General features: G+C 41.8%; 1 protein-coding gene across 1 annotated transcript; it reads left to right on the plus strand.

The window, feature by feature from the left end:
- The first annotated feature begins 217 nt into the window (after positions 1 to 217).
- LOC140467414 (pepsin A-like) lies at positions 218 to 12,182 on the plus strand. Its single transcript, XM_072563756.1, has 10 exons — positions 218 to 273; positions 370 to 532; positions 2,563 to 2,607; positions 6,990 to 7,062; positions 8,291 to 8,409; positions 9,120 to 9,319; positions 10,449 to 10,568; positions 10,833 to 10,977; positions 11,759 to 11,857; positions 12,010 to 12,182. The coding sequence occupies exons 1-10, from the start codon at positions 218 to 220 to the stop codon at positions 12,154 to 12,156; spliced, it is 1,167 nt and encodes a 388-aa protein (XP_072419857.1). The 3' UTR covers positions 12,157 to 12,182.
- The last annotated feature ends 7,579 nt before the right edge of the window (positions 12,183 to 19,761 follow it).

Here is a 19,761-nt window from a genome sequence, read left to right on the forward strand (position 1 = left end):
ATATTCCCTGTTGGATATCAATTGAGTGAAAGAATGGCCTTTCTAAGAGAGATTAAATTTAAAATAAAACAGTCATGAGTTAAATATTATTTACTTCATATATTATGTTGGAAGCCTCGTGACAATGGAAAGGTTTGATTACAGTAAGTATAAATGTTGCTGCTCAGACACAACACTTCAGATTCTGACGAGTCTCTGAACCAACCCAACTGGCAACATGAAGTGGCTACTTGTCGCCCTCGCTTGTATCCAGCTCTCGGAATGTGTGATCAGGTCAGAAATTGTCACACGAAGAGAGAGAACGGATAATCTGACAGTGAGGAAGAATAAAACATGACAAAATTTATAACTTTTGTTTTTTCTTGGCAGAATGCCTTTGATTAAGGGCAAATCTGCCCGTGATGTTCTCCAGGAGAAAGGGCTGCTGGAAGAATTCCTGATGAAACATCCATATGATCTCTGCTCAAAATATCAGGTGCCCTACTGCAGCCAATCTCTGGATACAACAGAACCAATGATTAACTACCTGGATGTAAGTCATTTTTTAAACAAAGAAAAAAACCTACATCTTAAATCTGTTGCACCTTCTGACCTTTGAAGAACTTGTTGTGAGACAACCTTAGTATTTGAGAGGATAAAGTGTGTTTTTTCTAACAATAAGCTGTAAGTCTTTAACCTATTGTTATATGCAGTACAGGACTATTGGGGTTCAGATGTTTCAGAATGGGTGGTTGCTGGATGTTCTATGTCACTTGAAGAAATGTTGATCGATAAACGAAAGCTGACAGGGATCTGTAAAACAAAGTCTTTTTAATGAAGTAGCAACACGAAGTTGATCAGGTTTTGAAGTGGTCTTGGTGTGTGAACTCCCTAAACTCATTTGATAAAGTGCTATACAGTTGCCTGGGTGAGTGCTGTTCCAACGACACTCAAGGAGCTTAATAATATGCAAGACAAAGCAGCCCATTTGATTGGCACTACAACTATAAACATTAAGTCCTTCCAGCACCAATGCAGAGCGGTGTGTACCATCTCATAGCACGAACCCACAAACACTACCATCGAGAAGAATAAATGCTGTATATTCATGGAACCTCACCATCTGGAAGTTGTATGCTTTTCCAGGGATTGGTATTAGCACATTTCAATTAATGAAAGTGCTGGTAAATTTCAAAACTTGCAGGTGAGAGAAAATGTGGAAGTATTGTGAACTGTGACAAAGTTAGGAGCTGACACCACAAAGACCGAGACAAATTACAGGGTGAGGAAGAAATGCAGTAGATGAAATTTAGTGCAGGGAACAGTGAAGTGATACATTTTGAAAGGACACAGAGAGACAAAGTTACTTAAAGGGTACAATTCAAAAGAGGAGTGTATATCTGAACAAATTGTTGAAGTTAACAGGGCAGGTTGGTTAATGAGGCATTTGGGAACATGAGCTTTGGTAAAGGTCATGAAAGCAAGAAAGTAGTAATCCATCATTAAAAAAGCACTGATTCAGCCTGAATGGGAGTATTGTGCCCAAGTCTAAGCACCACAATTCAGGAAGGATATGAAAGCAACAAAGAGGATACAGAAAAGATTTATGTGAACTTTTCTAGGAGCAAGCAACCTCACTAACATGGATAGATTGAAGAGTTTGGGCTTGTCCTGCTTAAAGAGAAGGAGAAAGTGAGGACTGAAGATGTTGGAGATCAGTCACTAAGTGTGACTCTGGAAAAGCACAGCAGGTCAGGCAGCATCAGAAGAGCAAGAGAGTCGGCATTTCGAGCGTAAGGTCTTCATCAGGAATATTTTTCCAGCGCCACACTTTTTGACTGCTTAAAGAGAAGATTAAGAATAGATTTAAAGGAGGCTTTCAAAATCTTGAGAGAGCAGGGCAAAGTAGACAGATAGGAAGCTTTCTATTGACCAGTGGTCAAGAACCAGTGGACACTGAATTAAGACTTCTAGCAAAAAGAACAAATGGGGGCCTGAGGAAACATATTTCTTGCACAGTGTTTGGCAGGAGTTTACAGTGCACGGATTAACAGGGTGGATGAGATAAATTCAATTGCAGCTTTCAAAAGGAAACAGGGTAATGATCTGAATAGGGGATGTATACAAGGTTACAAGAATAAGATAGGGGGTGTAGGAGGAGTGGGCTGCTCTTGCAGGGAGTCAGCAGGTCATGACTGGTCATGCTGTAACCATTCTCTGATTGTGACTGCTGCTCAGAACACTGAATTCTATCAAACTGATGGAAGTTTCTGATTCAATGTGAGAACTTACTGATGATTTCTGTTGGACCTGCTGACTTGGTGTTTCCTTGCCATTGGTCAATATTTCTAAATACCCTTAATGAGCTTGGCTTGTGCTGTTGGCTGGCATATTAACAATGCTGGCATCTATGTTAGCACCACTAGCTTGGAGTTACCATAGGAATTCAGAAGAGCAAATAATCATGTGATTTCAGAAGGTGCACACTTTCTGAAAGGTGCAGTATATAATGAGCCCAATAACATGTGTTGCTCAGCTATATTTCCAGTTGATAAGTTGTGGTCTTCTTGTTTTTGTTGACAGTTGTCATACTATGGAGCAATCAGCATTGGGAATCCACCACAGAGTTTCATTTGAGTGGGAGCAGCGGCCGAGGAAAAACGAACCCGGGAGACTACAGCTAAGGTAAGACAGTTTGTTTCAAAATTACTTACCTGTAGCGGGCAGCGGTGTTTTTTTTTCTCTCTTCACAAAAAGAGCGGGAGCAGCAGAGGAAGTGACGGCAAACAGAGGGGCAGCCGGGAAGGAGAACGGTGAGTATAAATACTCACCCTTTAATCACCAACGGTCATTTGAGTGGGAGCAGCGGCCGAGGAAAAATGAACCCGGGAGACTACAGCTAAGGTAAGACAGTTTGTTTCAAAATTACTTACCTGTAGCGGGCAGCGGAAGTGAGGTTGGAGCGCATAGCTGGGCGGGAAGGCAAGTGATTAGTATTTGAGTGGGTGTGTTCTAGACCCCAGGTCCTACTTTCGTAGGGCCTCCTCTAACCTAACTTTAAAGTCCACAGGTTATTGACTCAGTGTTCTTGTTTTTGGAGACAGTGTACAGTCATGGCAGTGCAGGCGGTGGAATGTTCCTCCTGCAGGATGTTTGAGGTAGGGGTGACCACCGATACTCCTGCCGACTTCGTGTGCAGGAAATGCAGTCAGATCCTGATCCTCACCGAACGAGTTAGGGAACTGGAACTGGAGCTGGATGAGCTGAGGATTATTCGAGAGGCTGAGAGGGTGATCGATAGAAGCTACAGGGACATAGTTACGCCGGAGAACAGAGGTAGCTGGGTAACAGTTAGAGGTGGGAAGGGGAAGAAGCAGGCAGTGCAGGGTTCCCCTGTGGTCGTTCCCCTAAAAAATAAGTATACAGCTTTGGAGACTGTTGGGGGGGACAGCCTTGCAGGTGTAAGCTGCAGTGAAGGGGTCTGTGGCTCTGAGATTCAGAAGGGAAAGGGGGAGAAGAGGAGAGCGCTAGTTATAGAGGACTCTCGAGTTAGAGGGACGGACAGGCAGTTCTGTGGACATGGGCGAGACTCTCGGATGGTTTGTTGCCTCCCGGGTGCTAGGGTCCGAGACATCTCGGACCGTGTCTTCAGAATCCTTAAGGGGGAGGGTGTGCAGCCAGAAGTCGTGGTACACATTGGCACCAATGACATAGGTAGGAAGAGGGGTGGGGAGGTCATTCAAGAGCTCAAGGAGTTAGGCTGGAAGCTAAAAGCTAGGACAGACAGAGTCGTCATCTCTGGGTTGTTGCCGGTGCCACGTGACAGTGAGGCAAAGAATAGGGAGAGAGTGCAGTTGAACACGTGGCTGCAAGGATGGTGTAGGAGGGAGGGCTTCAGATATTTGGACAATTGGACTGCATTCTGGGGAAGGTGGGACCTGTATAAACAGGACGGGTTGCACCTGAACCAGAAGGGCACCAATATCCTGGGGGGTAGGTTTGCTAGCACTCTTCGGGGGGGTTTAAACTAATTTGTCAGGGGGATGGGATCCGGACTTGTAGTCCAGCAAGTAAGCTAGCTGTGTGTCAGGATGTCCAAGACTGTAGGGAGGCTGTGGAGAAGGTAGCACTGACAGGAACTACTTGCGGACACAGAGATGGGCTCAAGTGCGTATACTTCAATGCAAGGAGTATCAGAAATAAGGTGGGTGAACTTAAGGCGTGGATCGGTACCTGGGACTACGATGTTGTGGCCATCACGGAAACATGGATAGATGAGGGACAGGAATGGCTGTTGGAGGTTCCTGGTTACAGATGTTTCAGTAAGATTAGGGAGGGTGGTAAAAAAGGACGGGGGGTGGCATTGCTAATTAGAAATGGTATAACGGCTGCAGAAAGGAAGTTTGAGGGGGATCTGCCTCTGGAGGTAGTATGGGCTGAAGTCAGAAATAGGAAAGGTGCAGTCACCTTGTTGGGTGTTTATTATAGGCCCCCCAATAGCAGCAGAGATGTGGAGAAACAGATTGGGAAACAGATTTTGGAAAGATGCAGAAGCCACAGGGTCGTAGTCATGGGCGACTTCAACTTCCCAAATATTGATTGGAAGCTCTTTAGATCAAGTAGATTGGATGGGGCGGTGTTTGTGCAGTGTGTCCAGGAAGCTTTTCTAACGCAGTATGTAGATTGTCCAACCAGAGGGGAGGCGATATTGGATTTGGTACTCGGTAATGAACCGGGACAAGTGGTGGGCTTGTTAGTGGGTGAACATTTTGGTGATGGTGACCACAATTCTGTGACTTTCACCTTGGTTATGGAGAGAGATAGGTGCGCACAACAAGGAAGTTTTTACAACTGGGGGAAGGGAAATTACGATGCTGTAAGACAGGATTTGAGGAGCATACGTTGGGAGCATAGGCTGTCAGGGAAGGATGTGGTGGAAATGTGGAACTTTTTCAAGGAGCAGATACGACGTGTCCTCGATATGTATGTACCGATCAGGCAGGAAAGAAATGGTCGTGTGAGGGAGCCTTGGTTGACGAGGGAGGTTGAATGTCTAGTAAAGAGGAAGAAGGAGGCTTACATAAGGTTGAGGAAACAAGGTTCAGACAGAGCAGTGGAGGGATACAGGATAGCCAGAAGGGACCTGAAGAAAGGGATTAGGAGAGCTAAGAGAGGGCATGAAAAATCTTTGGCGGATAGGATCAAGGATAACCCCAAGGCATTCTATGCGTGTGTGGGAAACCTGAGAATGACGAGAACGAGGGTAGGTCCGATCAAGGACAGTGGTGGGAGACTGTGTATTGAGTCGGAAGAGATAGGAGAGGTCTTGAACAAGTACTTCTCTTCAGTATTTACAAACGAGAGGGACCGTATTGTTGAAGAGGAGAGTGTGAAACGGACTGATAAGCTAGAAGAGATACCTGTTAGGAAGGAAGATGTGTTGGACATTTTGAACAACTTGAGGATAGACAAGTCCCCCGGGCCTGACGGGATATATCCTAGGATTATGTGGGAAGCAAGAGAGGAAATTGCAGTACCGTTGGCAATGATCTTCTCGTCTTCACTGGCAATGGGGGTGGTACCAGGGGACTGGAGAGTAGCGAATGTTGTGCCACTGTTCAAAAAAGGGAATAGGGATAACCCCGGGAATTACAGGCCAGTTAGTCTTACTTCTGTGGTAGGCAAAGTAATGGAAAGGGTACTGAGGGATAGGATTTACGAGTATCTGGAAAGACACTGCTTGATTAGGGACAGCCAGCACGGATTTGTGAAGGGTAGGTCTTGCCTTACAAGTCTTATTGAATTCTTCGAGGAGGTGACCAAGCATGTGGATGAGGGTAGAGCAGTGGATGTAGTGTACATGGATTTTAGTAAGGCATTTGATAAGGTTCCCCATGGTAGGCTTATGCGGAAAGTCAGGAGGCATGGGATAGAGGGAAATTTGGCCAATTGGATAGAAAACTGGCTAACCGGACAAAGGCAGAGAGTGGTGGTAGATGGTAAATATTCAGCCTGGAGCCCAGTTACAAGTGGAGTTCCGCAGGGATCAGTTCTGGGTCCTCTGCTGTTTGTAATTTTTATTAATGACTTAGATGAGGGAGTCGAAGGGTGGGTCAGTAAATTTGCAGATGATACGAAGATAGGTGGAGTTGTGGACAGTGAGGAGGGCTGTTGTCAGATGCAGAGGGACTTAGATATGATGCAGAGCTGGGCTGAGGAGTGGCAGATGGAGTTCAACCCTGCCAAGTGTGAGGTTGTCCATTTTGGAAGAACAAATAAGAATGCGGAATACAGGGTTAATGGTAGGGTTCTTAGTCAGGTGGAGGAACAGAGGGATCTTGGGGTCTATGTGCATAGATCTTTGAAGGTTGCCACTCAGGTGGATAGAGTTTGTAAGAAGGCCTATGGAGTATTATCGTTCATTAGCAGAGGGATTGAATTCAAGAGTCGTGAAGTGATGTTGCAGCTGTACAGGACTTTGGTTAGGCCACAGTTGGAGTACTGTGTGCAGTTCTGGTCGCCTCACTTTAGGAAAGATGTGGAAGCTTTGGAGAGGGTGCAGAGAAGATTTACCAGGATGTTGCCTGGAATGGAGAGTAGGTCGTACGAGGATAGGTTGAGAGTTCTCGGCCTTTTCTCGTTGGAACGGCGAAGGATGAGGGGTGACTTGATAGAGGTTTATAAGATGATCAGAGGAATAGATACAGTAGACAGTCAGAAACTTTTTCCCCGGGTACAACAGAGTGTTACAAGGGGACATAAATTTAAGGTGAAGGGTGGAAGGTATAGGGGAGATGTCAGGGGTGGGTTCTTTACCCAGAGAGTGGTGGGGGCATGGAATGCGTTCCCCGTGGGAGTGGTAGAGTCAGAATCATTGGCGACCTTTAAGCGGCATTTGGATAGGTACATGGATGGGTGCTTAATCTAGGATAGAAGTTCGGCACAACATCGTGGGCCGAAGGGCCTGTTCTGTGCTGTATTGTTCTATGTTCTATGTTCTATGTTCTATGTTCACCGTCATCTTTGACACTGGCTCATCCAACCTCTGGGTCCCTTCAGTTTACTGCTCTGAACAGTCATGCAGTGAGTAAATGTTTTCATCCGTTTAAATGTGTTTCCATTTGTGATTTTTTTGTTTCTTTTAAAGTTCAGTCCTGTGATGAAGATTGAAAAAGAATAATATATTTCTACAATAGTTAAAGTTGAACATTGTGCTCTGATGATTGGATGAAACAGGGGAACTTTTCTTGGCTATCTTTCTTGGGAGAAATATTTTACAGAGGTTCAACTTCTTAGTGGTTTAACAATGATGCTGTACTTTCCTCTGGAACTGAGATGAATCATGAGATGAATTTACAGAAAAATACTTAGCATTGGTATGAAGTAATTTCCAGCTTGCATTCCTTGGTTGGATGTTTTGTGGCACAGTATTGCTCAGATGATATACCTTTCGGCCTTGATTTTGACTTACTCAGGAACGTTGGCTCTACTTGGGACTGGTAACATGGCAACACAAGCTCTTTCTCAGCCTGAAAAGCCTCCCAGTACGCCTGAGGGCAACTGTAAGACAAAAGTACAATGACAGTGCATTCTTCACAACACTGTGTGTTAGAGACACAGAGGAATCGAGTCATTATTGCCCTGTGTTCTAGGGACACAGAGGAATATAGATCATTACTGCACAGAAGAGGATTGTTCAATTTATAGAATCCATGCTGGTCTCTGCAGAACAATCTAGACAAGGGACAAGCACCATTCTGTTACTGTAGCACGCTGCTTGGTTTGCTTCAAATGCCTAAACAATTTCCTTTCAAAATCATTGGCTATGATTATTTCCACCATACTCATTGGTAACAAGCACCAGGTCATTACTATTTGCTGGGCAAAAATAACTCTTTCCATTTGATAGGAATCTACAAGGTTGCTGAACTAAACTGTCACAGTTCAATAATCTTTTACACTTGCATCAAATTTTCCATGAAGGCCTCCCTGGGTCAGTAAGAGGTATTTCCCTTTGCAAATGTGCACATGGACACATATACACAACCACTTGTCCAACTCAAAACTTCCCCTCATACATGACGACACAGTATCTTTCAGGATTTCTGAGCCTCCTCACATTTTCAGGATCTCCCTTCAAAGAAAAAGCAACCAGACAAACACATATTAGGGTAAAGGAATGCTTGTAAAAACATAAACATTTTAAAAATGTAACATAATAGATTATTTATAGCACAAATCTTTCTTCCTACATTAGGCTAAATGTTCAAATATTTCTTATTAATTTCATTACATGTCTGGTCCATTACAGAGATGCATCACAGATTCAATCCCAGTGCATCTTCAACATATCATTCCAACAACCAGGGTGTATCTATCCAGTATGGTACCGGCGCCATGAATGGAATATTGGGATATGACACTGTCAGAGTAAGTCAATTGTAAACTTCATCAAATGATGTAACATTGATCATTTTAGTTTAATGACAAAGCAAGTTCAGTAAAATAGATTGTCTCACATGCAATTCTAACAGCAGAAAGAGAACTCCAGCTTTTAGCTGCAACAAACAGAGAGGGAGAGAAATATAGCAGCTTTCCCAACCCCAACAGCTACAGAAAGCTAACCTAAAAAACTTGGTTCAGTGGGAGCTTGATCCCACTCATTCAGGCTGCTTCTATTGTTCCAACTGTAAAAACAACATCCCAAGGCCTCACAAGTTATTTATTGGCTTGAAGCAGACTGATTGGTACCTCTGTCTCAACCTCTTTTCATAAAAAGACAACCAGGACAAAATATGCCTCTTAAGGTCATATTATCATCACAGTTTGCTGAGAGTCCTAGCAGTCCCCACTCCTGTCCACGCAGCCTAAAGAATCTTGTAAATGTTGAACAAATGCAGGCTCCTCATACATTCGAAGAGCATAAATCTCCTCCTCGTTCCTTTTCTGAAATGTATCCATGCTCCAGGGTTGTGTGAAAAAATTTAATTGTCTCTCTATCTCATTTGTTCTCAGCATTGTCTCTAAGAGGATTGAGAAACCTATTTGCTAAGTGTGAGCAATTTATGGGGAATGTATAATTCACAAGATAATGCTTTGCTGAGTTCCTCAGGTGTTCTCACTTGACCATATCTTCCTAGATTTCAAACATCAATATCCGCAATCAAGAATTTGGTCTCAGTACTAGTGAACCCGGTGGCTTCTTTTCCTACGTGAAGTTTGATGGAATTCTGGGCATGGGCTACCCATCTCTTGCAGCATCAGGAGCTACAACTGTGTTTGAGAACTTGATGTCTCAGCATCTGGTGGATGAGCCTCTCTTTTCTGTCTACCTGACCAGGTAAGCACTTCTCACCTGTTTTTCTTACCGTGGTATATTTTGCTGAATGTTGGGACATCTGGTCGGCATGGATGGGTCAGACCGAAGGATCTGTTTCTATGCTGTACATCTCTTTGACTCTACAACTGCATGTTTTTCTTTCATAGGGACATAGGGCAGATGTAGTACATTCAGACCCTTGACAGTTGAAAAGCAAAAAGTTAATCTTGAGTTGTGAAAGCTCTTGTCTCTGTGTCAGAACATCATGGACTCAAATTCAAAGTAAAACTTAGTACATTGTGACAGTCAATTCTTAAGTATGTTATTGTTTTCCATACCTGGAAGACTGCAACAACATTTGCTTTGGACATAGCACAGCAAATGTTGGCCACAGCATTCAATGTTTTTGTTGTTTGCTCATACTTTTCTTTTGACTGCTCCCTGTGTGCAACTCATTAAAAGCCTGGGTATGGTCACATAGAGAGAGAAAAGGGGTGAACAAAGTCAGGTTGTTACAACAATGACATTAGAAACTTTGGAAATAAAGCTTACCTTGCTCCCTTCAAAACTCAAGTACCGTTTCTGTATATCTTAAAAGGATAAAACATAATAATGAGACTAAAATACAGAAAATTCAGGTGGGGCTTGACAGGGGTAAAACTGTCATCTCTTTTCCAGAGGCTGTGCAGTTTAGAAATGTGAATGGTCGAGTGGGAAGATGGATATTAATGACATGGGATTTGTTGGTAGTGATAACAAGCAATAATTAATGCTATTTGCATCTCACCACTCCTTAATGAGAGTGTCATTTCCCCAAATGCTGTCAGAAAACCCAATGTGCTTTTCCTAAAATTGAGGAAGTCTCACTAGATTTCTTTTGTCCTTCTCCTAGATTTTTCACCAAGCCCCATGTTGTTCAGGGTTGTATGTGCTTCAGCCAGTAGTTTCTCAATGCAAACAAATAATATTCAAGCGGATAGTATCTGTGGCTGTATTGCAATCAATTTATTTTCGAAGCTCATTTGGTATTCAGTGATTGAGGTACAATATCTAGTGGGTATTAATAAATCTCTAAACCAGAAATAGGTTGATGCTAATGATGTTATTTCTTCACCTCTCAGCATGTTTATGATTCTCCTGTGTTTTACAGACAGGACGGTGCATCTGGAAGTGAAATTGTGTTTGGTGGAATTGACTCAAGTCACTACTCAGGTCAAATTCACTGGGTTCCCGTCACTCGTGAGGCCTATTGGCAAATCCTCATTGACCGGTAAGTGATTACCCCCACCCACAACTAGGATCGATACTTTGCACTGAAATCCTCGAGAGTGATTCTACCAAATGGTCTTGAAATTTAGAAACTAAAAGACAAAGAACAATAAAATAATTGGCTAGTTTTTAAGTTACAAAATCAACATTTGTGGTGGATATAATAAATATGTCATCCAACTAAGAAACTCAAGTTGGTTTTAATTGCTCAACTGGCCTAATTAGTCTTTTTTTGGCTAACTGTTCATTCATTTCTCTCCCTCAGGGTGACAATCAATGGACAGGTTGTGGCCTGCAGTGGAGGTTGTCCAGCCATTGTTGACACTGGCACTTCTCTCCTTGTTGGTCCCAGCACACCCATCAACACCATTCAGCAATACATTGGAGCAATTCCAAGTTACTATGGACAGGTAGAGATGGCATTTACAGTATTGATCATGGCATAATACTACCAAGATGTGCGCATCACAAATTCATTCATCATGCAGCCTGTAGCTGATCATTTGAGTTTTCGCAAAGTGAAAATAGTTCATTCGTAAAAATGACGCAAACTCCTGCATATAATTTGCTCTGGAGAGATCCCCTCAGCCTTTTGAGGGAGGTCGGGAAAGGGGGCGGACAGAACTACAGGCGCAGGGTTACATTAAATTAATTTTAACCAATATGAGCCACTGTCACTGCAGCAAAAATATTGGGAAATGCATCAGTATTTCAAAAAAAGATGAAAGTGAAGGCTCTTTACATGCTTAAACTTATTTATTCAGACAAAGTATTGTGTTGAAATAAGGCACTGTGTTAGAACAACCAGGTGTATGGAATCCTGAAATTGCAGATGAGCCATGCTCATATTGAATGATGCTACAGGCTCGAAGGGCTGAATGGCCTTCTCCTGCACCTATTTTCTCTGTTTCCATGCTTCTAAGAAAAAAAGTGCTTAATCTATAACCCACATAACACCTTAAGATCAAGATAATTACAAATATTTAGAAATACTTTAGTGTTGTGATGCAAGTTGGAAATTAATTACATCCTGGGGACCACTGCTATATAAACATTTTCTATTAGCCTTCTGGTATATTCCAATTTCACCTATGTTTAGTCATTATTAATTTAAGTTACTGTGCCACAAATTCTAAGTTGTATATTTCTACACCTACACAGTGACTGAATACTGTCTCTGTTTCCTTGCAGTACACCATAAACTGTAACAATCTGTCTAACATGCCCGATGTGGTCTTCACAATCAATGGAGTCGACTTCCCTCTTCCCCCACAAGCCTACGCTTTGCAGGTATGTTTTTGGACAGCATTATTGTGCTAGAATACATTTATAATTTCAAAACATTTATAGAATACACTTTTGGGGATAAATGTACAAGACTAATAATAGCTAAAGGTGATGATGATATGAGCCAGTGTTAACTGTGCTTGTTTTCCTTACAGAGCACTGACAACAACCAAAGAAGCTGCATGAGTGGATTTGGTGTTAGTGGTGGAAGCCTCTGGATTCTGGGAGATATTTTCATTGGGGAATATTATTCCATTTTCGACGTGGGGAACAACCGTGTGGGCTTGGCTAAGGCTGCTTAATTCTTCGTTTACTTTCTCATTAAAAACACACCCTGATCGGTATTTCTGGGATGACATTCAGTGATCACATCGTTCTCCAGCACTGCAGTTGTCACATGGCTTCACAGTAAAGTCTTCATCTCTTGAATGCCTACAAATAAAGATATATCATTAGCAATAGCCTGTGGACTGTGCTTAGCAGTGCTCCACATTAACTTACAACAAATGAATGTGAATATAACAAATAAATCCCTTGTCAGGATGGGTTTTTAAAGAAACAGACTAAGGACACTGGATCTGGATTAGAAATGGGAACATAGAGACAGTCTCACTATTCCCACACTTTGATTGTGTAGCTCTTTTACTTGGTTCTTTCTTGGCTCTGACACTCGCTGTGATAAACTCTTGGAGCTGTGATACTCTCCAGAGACATGCAGGTTTCTGTTGAAGGTGGACATTGTCTGCAGCGAAATCTGAGTTGGTGTGAGTGTGATCCTAACACCACACAGCTGCCTGCTCTATTCTCTGGAATCTTCTCATTATGATAGTTTCTGAAACTATATAATATAATAAAACCATGAAATGCAATTTTCCAATTTTCAGTCTTTTATTCCTTATATGTCTGTGTGAGTGGAAGCCTGAATTTATTTCACATTTAAATTGTTCCATAGAACTATTGATTTATTTCACTGTTTATCAAATGCAGGTAGAGATTTGTAGAACACATGAGTATTAATTAATATTCTCATAAAGTTTGATAAGATCTAATGAAATCCGGTTTTAAACTCTATTTGTGCCTCAAAATAATTTTACTATAAGTTCCAGTTGATTCATGATGTGGATATACTTTCCAATTCAAATTGATTATTAATGAACTCTGGTTAAGTTAGTCTAAGATGGCCATCAATTTCAGGTCAGCAGTGTCTTGTGCCCTGAACGAAGGTTAGCAACATAAATTTGCTGAGATCTAGATGTAGATTTCTTGTTTTTTCAATGTTAGTTTCACCTTGAGATTTCAGTATTGAGAATCTGTGACCTCCAAAGATACAGGAGAAAAGTGGCAGATAGATCAGCCAATCGGATTGGAGAAATGATAGCAATGTAGTCCTGCAGCGAATTAACTTACACAAATACAGTTGACATTAAAATCAATACCAAGGACACAAAATACAAATCTGGATATGCTCATGCTGCTGAGGAAGAATCATAAATATCAGAATGAAAATTCTAATAAGATTTTATTAAAAATCTGCCACTTTTCTTGTGCTCTTCTCTGGAAATAATACTCCATGCTTATAAAATGTGGTTTTCAGTGCGAACGATGTCAGTTAACAAAAAGAAAAGAAATAGAAACAGGGCTAGGCTGTTCAGCCTCTCTCACCTGCATTCCCATTCACAACTGATCTGTTTGTGGCCTCAACAACTCGTTCCTACCTGTTCAATCATAACCATCGCCTTGAATATGTTCAATGATCCAGGTTCCATTGGTCTGTGAGGTAGAGAAATCCAAAGATAAATGAGTCTTCAAGTGAATAAATTCCTCTTCACCTCCATTTTAATCTGAAACTGTGTCTCTTAGTTTTAGACTCCAACACAAACATAAGCATCCTGTCATTCCCAGCTGTTTGTCAAGCCCCTTATAAGTAACAATGAAATCACCTCTCATTCTTCTAAATTCAAACTCACAAACTTTCCTCTTAAGATAATCCTTCATACAGGAACAAATCTAGTGAGCCTTATTTTAACTGCCCCCAATATGAATACATACCCCTATAGTGTTGTGCAATGAGGCAGACTTGTTAAGAGAGCTTAAGTTGAAGGAACCCTTACGGGGCAATAATCATAATATGATTGAATTTACACTACAATTTGAGAGGGAGAAGCTAGAATCAGAGGTAATGGTATTCCAGCTGAATAAAGGCAACTACAGAGGTGTGAGGGAGGAGCTGGATAGAATTGAGTGAGAGAGAAACAGGAAAGACAGTGGAACAGCAATGACAGGAGTATCTGGGAGTAATTCAGGAGACATGGCAGAGATTTATCCCAAGGCAAAAGAAGCATGGTACAGGGAGGATGAGGCAGCCATTGTTGTCTAGAGAAGTCAGGGATAGCATAAAAGAAAATGGAAACACATATACAGAGGAACCTCGATTATCTGGCATTCAATCATCTGAATATTGGATTATCCGGCAAGATAGCAAGGTCCCGTGCTCAACTAAACTATGCTATCCGGCATGCAATTATCCAGAATTTGATTAACCAAATGAAATACTTCCCGCCATAACCAAGCTTCCTCTGTAATGTGGCAAAGAGCAGTGGGAAACCAGAGGATTGGGATGTTTACAAAGACCAACAGAGGGCAACAAAAAAGAAATAAGAGAAAGAAGATTAAATATGAGGTAGACTAGTCAATAACATAAAGGAAGACTGTAAGAGCTTCTTTAGATATACGAAGGGCATAAGAGAGACAAATACGGACATTGGGCCACTGGAAAATGGCACTGGAGAGAAAGTAGGGGGTGCAAAGACATGGCTGAGGAACTGAATAATTATTTCACATCAGTCTTCACTGTGTAAGACACAAGTAAAAACCCAAAAATTCAAGAGAGTACGGGAGCAGAGCTGAGTATGGTGGCCATCACCAAGGAGAATGTGCCAGAAAAACTGAATGGCCTGAAAGTGGATAAATCACTTGGATTACACCCAGGAATTCTAAGGGAGATAGCTGAAGAGATAGTGGAGGCGATAGTGGTGATCTTTCAGGAATTGTTAGAATCAGAAAGTGTCCCAGAGGACTGTAAAATCGCTTACGTGACTCCCTTGTTAAAAAAGGAAGTAAGGCAAAAGATGGAATATTACAGACCGATTAGCCTAACCTCGGTCATGGATAAGATCCTGGAATCCATTGAGAAGGATGAGATTTTTGAATACTTGGAAGGGTACAGAAAAATAGGGCAAAGTTAGTATGGTTTCATCATGGAGAGGTCATGCCTGATAAATCTGTTAGAATTATTTGAGGAAGCAATGAGGAGGTTAGACCTAGGAGGATGCTATCAAATGGACTTCAAGAAGGCCTTTGACAAGGTGCCACACAGGTGACTACTGAGTACGATAAGGGCCCATGGTGTCAGAGGCAAGGTGCTCACATGGATAGAAACTAGGCTGTCTGGCAGAAAGCAGAGAGTGGGGGTAAAAGGGTCCTTCTCAGGATGGCAGCCAGTGGCACATGGTGTTCTGCAAGGCTCAGTGTTGGGACCATAACTTTTCAATTTATACATTAATGATCTGGATGAAGGAACTGATGGCATTCTGACTAAGTTTGCAGACAATACAAAAATAGATAGAGGGACACGTAGCATAGAGGACGTGGTGAGGCTGCAGGAGGATTTGGACAGGTTAGGAGAATGGATAAAAAAGTGGAAGATGGAGTACAACGTGGGAAAGTGAGAGGTCATGCACTTTGGTAGGAAGAATAGAGGCATGGACTATTTTGTAAATGGGAAGAAAATTCAGAAGTCTGAAATGCAAAGATACTTTCTTCATAGAACAAAAACAAAAGAGTTATAAACTGATTGGACTGGTCTGTGATTAGTCCAGCATAGCACACACTCAAAAAAGACAAAAAAAAAATGTTGGGAAAAGAAATGGCTTTACATCAATAGCATTCAAAGCAATACAATTACTGATCAGGAATATATTGCAAAGATGTTAAACAGACAATTTTTCAGACTTCCACATACATTTTTAGTAATGGAAGACCACATTTATCTGCTATTATCAAAGCATCATTAGAACTTACTTCTTATTCAATATAAAATGTAAGAAAGAAAAGCATAACAGGTCAGTGTAACCTGGATATTCAGATGTAACATTTTACGCCTCATGGTTTCCTACCAACCTGGAGCTGTGTTATCTCCGAAGAAAAGCAAACATTGAAATGGGAATTTGGGTAGTCATTGTAAGATGTTTGGCCAGGTGGATCTCACCGAGCGTGAGTTCCCTGATTGGGGCTGTTAATCTGGGCCAATCAGGGAACGCTGGTTGACAGATATAAATAAGTGTCTCAGAAATTCTCCTCACTCTAGGGACTGGCTCTGAGTTGGCTGGTCAGAGCCCATGCACTGTGCGCATGCATATAAAGGGAGGTTCACTGATGGGATATGAAGTTATTTCAGAACTCAAAAAAAGTAAAAACCGGAAAAGTACACTTTAAGGCAGTCAGGAACTCATAATGATCATAACTTAGATTCCAGGGTTCCTACTTTATATACAAAGTCATCTCCACCTTATCCATAAACATAATCAGCTCTATCTCTCTCTCTCTGAACCAAAACAAATCAGTTTCCATCTCTTGCAGATATATCTGTCCATGAAAGTAACAGTAAGAGTAACCACCACACAGTCCTTCTGGAGATAAAGTCCCATTTTCACATTGAGGATACCCTGCATCTTATTGTGCGACATATCCATTGTGCTAACTGGGATAGATTGCAAACAGATCTAGCAACACCAAACAGGGTATGTGTGATAACAATGTGGGCCATCAGTAGCGGCAGAAATGTACTCAAACACAATCTGCACCTCATGGCCCAGCTTATTCTGCACTCCACCATTACCATCAAACAGGGGATCAACCCTGGCTCAAGGAAGACTGCAGGAAAGTACATCAAGAGCAGCTCCAGGCAAATCTAAAAAGGCAGTGCCAACCTGGTGATGCTACAAAGCAGAACTACTGCAAGCTGAATAGTGTGAGCAGCAAGTGATAGAACTAAGCAATTCCACGATCAATAGATCAAACCTGAGCTCTGCAGTTCTGCAACATCCAGTCATGAACAGTGGTGGACAACTAACAGGAGCAGGAGCCTCCGTAAATCTCCTCATCCTCAGTGATGAGGTGGCCCAATATAACACAGCAAAGACAAAGCTGCAGCATTTGTAGCAATCTTCAGCCAGAAGTGCCAGCTGGATCATTCACCTTGGCTTCCGCAGAGTTCCACACATTCCAGATGCCAGAGTTCAGCTAACTTCCCTCACTGCAGATGAAACCAAAAGATGGTTAAACACGCTGGCCACTGCAAAGGCTTCTGGTTCTGACAACCCTCTGGCAATAGCCTGAAACATGTGCTCCAGAACTTGCCACACCCCTAGCCAAGCTCTTCCAATTCAGCTACAATACTGACACTGACAAGACCATATAAGAAAGCCTGGCAGTAAAAAAAAGAACACATTTGTATAGCACCTTTAAAGTGATAAGGTGACCTAGAGGTCATTCACACAGGAGAGACATGGATAGAATGGCCAATGATTTAAGATGAATTGGCTAAAAAAAGGGGTCAGAAGAAATATTTTAAATGCAAGGCAAAGCAGCTTGGAATGGGAATTCTGTGGTTGGGAAAGATGATTGGCGTCTCTAACACCAAGTTTAAATATTGGTATTGAAGGAAAAGGTTGATTTGCAGGGAATTTGACACAAGGTTGGAGTTCAACAAGTGAAAACCGACACTCGAAGGGGCATTTGGTTTGGAAAAAATTGATTGGAATAAATATTTCCAATTTCATGTATTGGAAGTCAGTGAAGGTGAACAAGAACACAGGTATGAGACTCATGTTTAGCAAGTTGATGCTTGTACAGTGAGGAGACCAGGATATTAATAGCCAGGCTTTAAGAAGATAAGTCTCAACCAAGGTTCTCAATGCCAGAGATCTCAGGCAATGTTGAAAATAAGTAATGTCGCTGAGATAACAGGAAATGCTGTAGCACTAAAGATAAGTTGCATATTTGTACCTCAGCGAAATCGACGTTTCGGGCAAAAGCCCTTCATCAGGAATCATGAAGGGCTTTTGCCCGAAACGTCGATTTCGCTGCTCATTGGATGCTGCCTGAACTGCTGTGCTCTTCCAGCACCACTAATCCAGTATTTGGTTTTCAGCATCTGCAGTCATTGTTTTTACCTATTTGTACCTCAGCTCCAGTCTGAATATGACACCAAATCTGCTTCAGATAGAGTGAGCAGCTGGACTGTAGAATACTTCCAGAGATATAGGCATGAGCCAAGTAAGCTGGGTTCCCAGGGTTTTTCCAATTATTGTATTGTCTCCCAGTTTCTCTGCTGAAGCAGTATCATTTAACACAAAACACTAGACTTAATAAAGATCCAGTCTGAATGATTGATGTTTTCAATGCTGCTTGGATAAAAAAATCCTCATTATTAATTCAAACAAAAAGAGAAAATCTTTACCCATGTTCCTTCATGTACAAACATTTTCTTTCTTACAAAACAGTGAAACCATTTCCTTGTAACTGCAGAATCAGAAGTCACACTATGCCAGGTTATAGTCCAACAGGTTTAGCTGAAATCACAAACTTTCAGAGTGCTGCTCCTTCATCAGGTGAAGTCACCTAGTGTCGGGTGATTTCTGACTTTGTCCACCCCAGTCCAACACCAGCACCTCCACACCTTGTAATTGCAGTGACAGGAATACTTATGAAATTGGGATTTGCTAAAATTAACTCTTTTTGAAGAGTTAGGTGATTAAAAAAATACTCCAATTAACTCCTCTCCTGACTGTCCAAAACTTTTCCCCATCTGACAATGCACAAGTCGGGGTGTGTAGGAATCCTCTGCACTTGGCTGATTCAGATCCGGCAACACTCAAGCTGCTCCAGTCCATCCAAGGCAAACATTTGTTTGATGTAACATCTGCCACATTAAGTATTCACTCTATCCACCATTAAATCATCATTGTTAGTATCTATAACATGCAAGGCTGCAACTCACCAAGTGCCCATAGGTAACACTGTCTAAACCCATGACCTTTACATTTAGAAGTAGCGCTGTAGAACAATGGAACTTCCCCACCTGCAAGTCTCCCCCTTGGTCACACCTACTTGACTTGGAATTATTTTGCTGGGTTAAAATCCTGGAACTCCAGCCCAAACAGAACAGTGTATGCGAGTGCAAGAAAACAGCTCACTAGCAACTTCTAAAGGGGCATTAGAGATAAGCAATTAATACTGTCCTTGACAGCAACTCTTACATTCTAAAAGTGAATTTTAAAAATCCTAGGTCTTGTCCAAAGCTCTCACTCCTGCTGTTGTTCACCTCACAAACCAGTAGATGACGCTCTTGAACAAGTAAATGATGAACAGGAAAATTGAAGGTGAAGTTAAAATAGTTGATGCTGGAAAAATATTAAGCAGCACCTCCAGAGAAAGAAATAGCTAACATTTGAAATCAATTACCTATCACTGGAAAGATTTACAGATGAAACCTGTTTAAGCAAATACAATACAGGAAAAAGAGAAAAGGAAATAGGAGAAAACTACAAAGAAAAAGTCGATGCTAGGTGAAAGGAAGGAATCATCGAGTCATAGAGTCACACTGCATGGAAAAGTACACTTTGATCTAACCAGTCCATGCCGACCATAATCCCAAACTAAATTGGTCCCACATGCCTCTGCTTGGCCCATATCCCCCCAAACATTTCTCATGCGTGCACTCATCTAAATGCCCAGTAACTGCACCCTAATTGACTTCTTCCTCTGGAAGTTCATTCCACGCATGAACCACCCTCTGTGGAAAAAAGTCCCTCATTGCTTTTCTTAAATCTTTCTCCTCATACCTT

Source organism: Chiloscyllium punctatum, chromosome 45 (genome assembly GCF_047496795.1).
Source record: "Chiloscyllium punctatum isolate Juve2018m chromosome 45, sChiPun1.3, whole genome shotgun sequence".
In the NCBI taxonomy this organism is placed as follows: domain Eukaryota; kingdom Metazoa; phylum Chordata; class Chondrichthyes; order Orectolobiformes; family Hemiscylliidae; genus Chiloscyllium; species Chiloscyllium punctatum.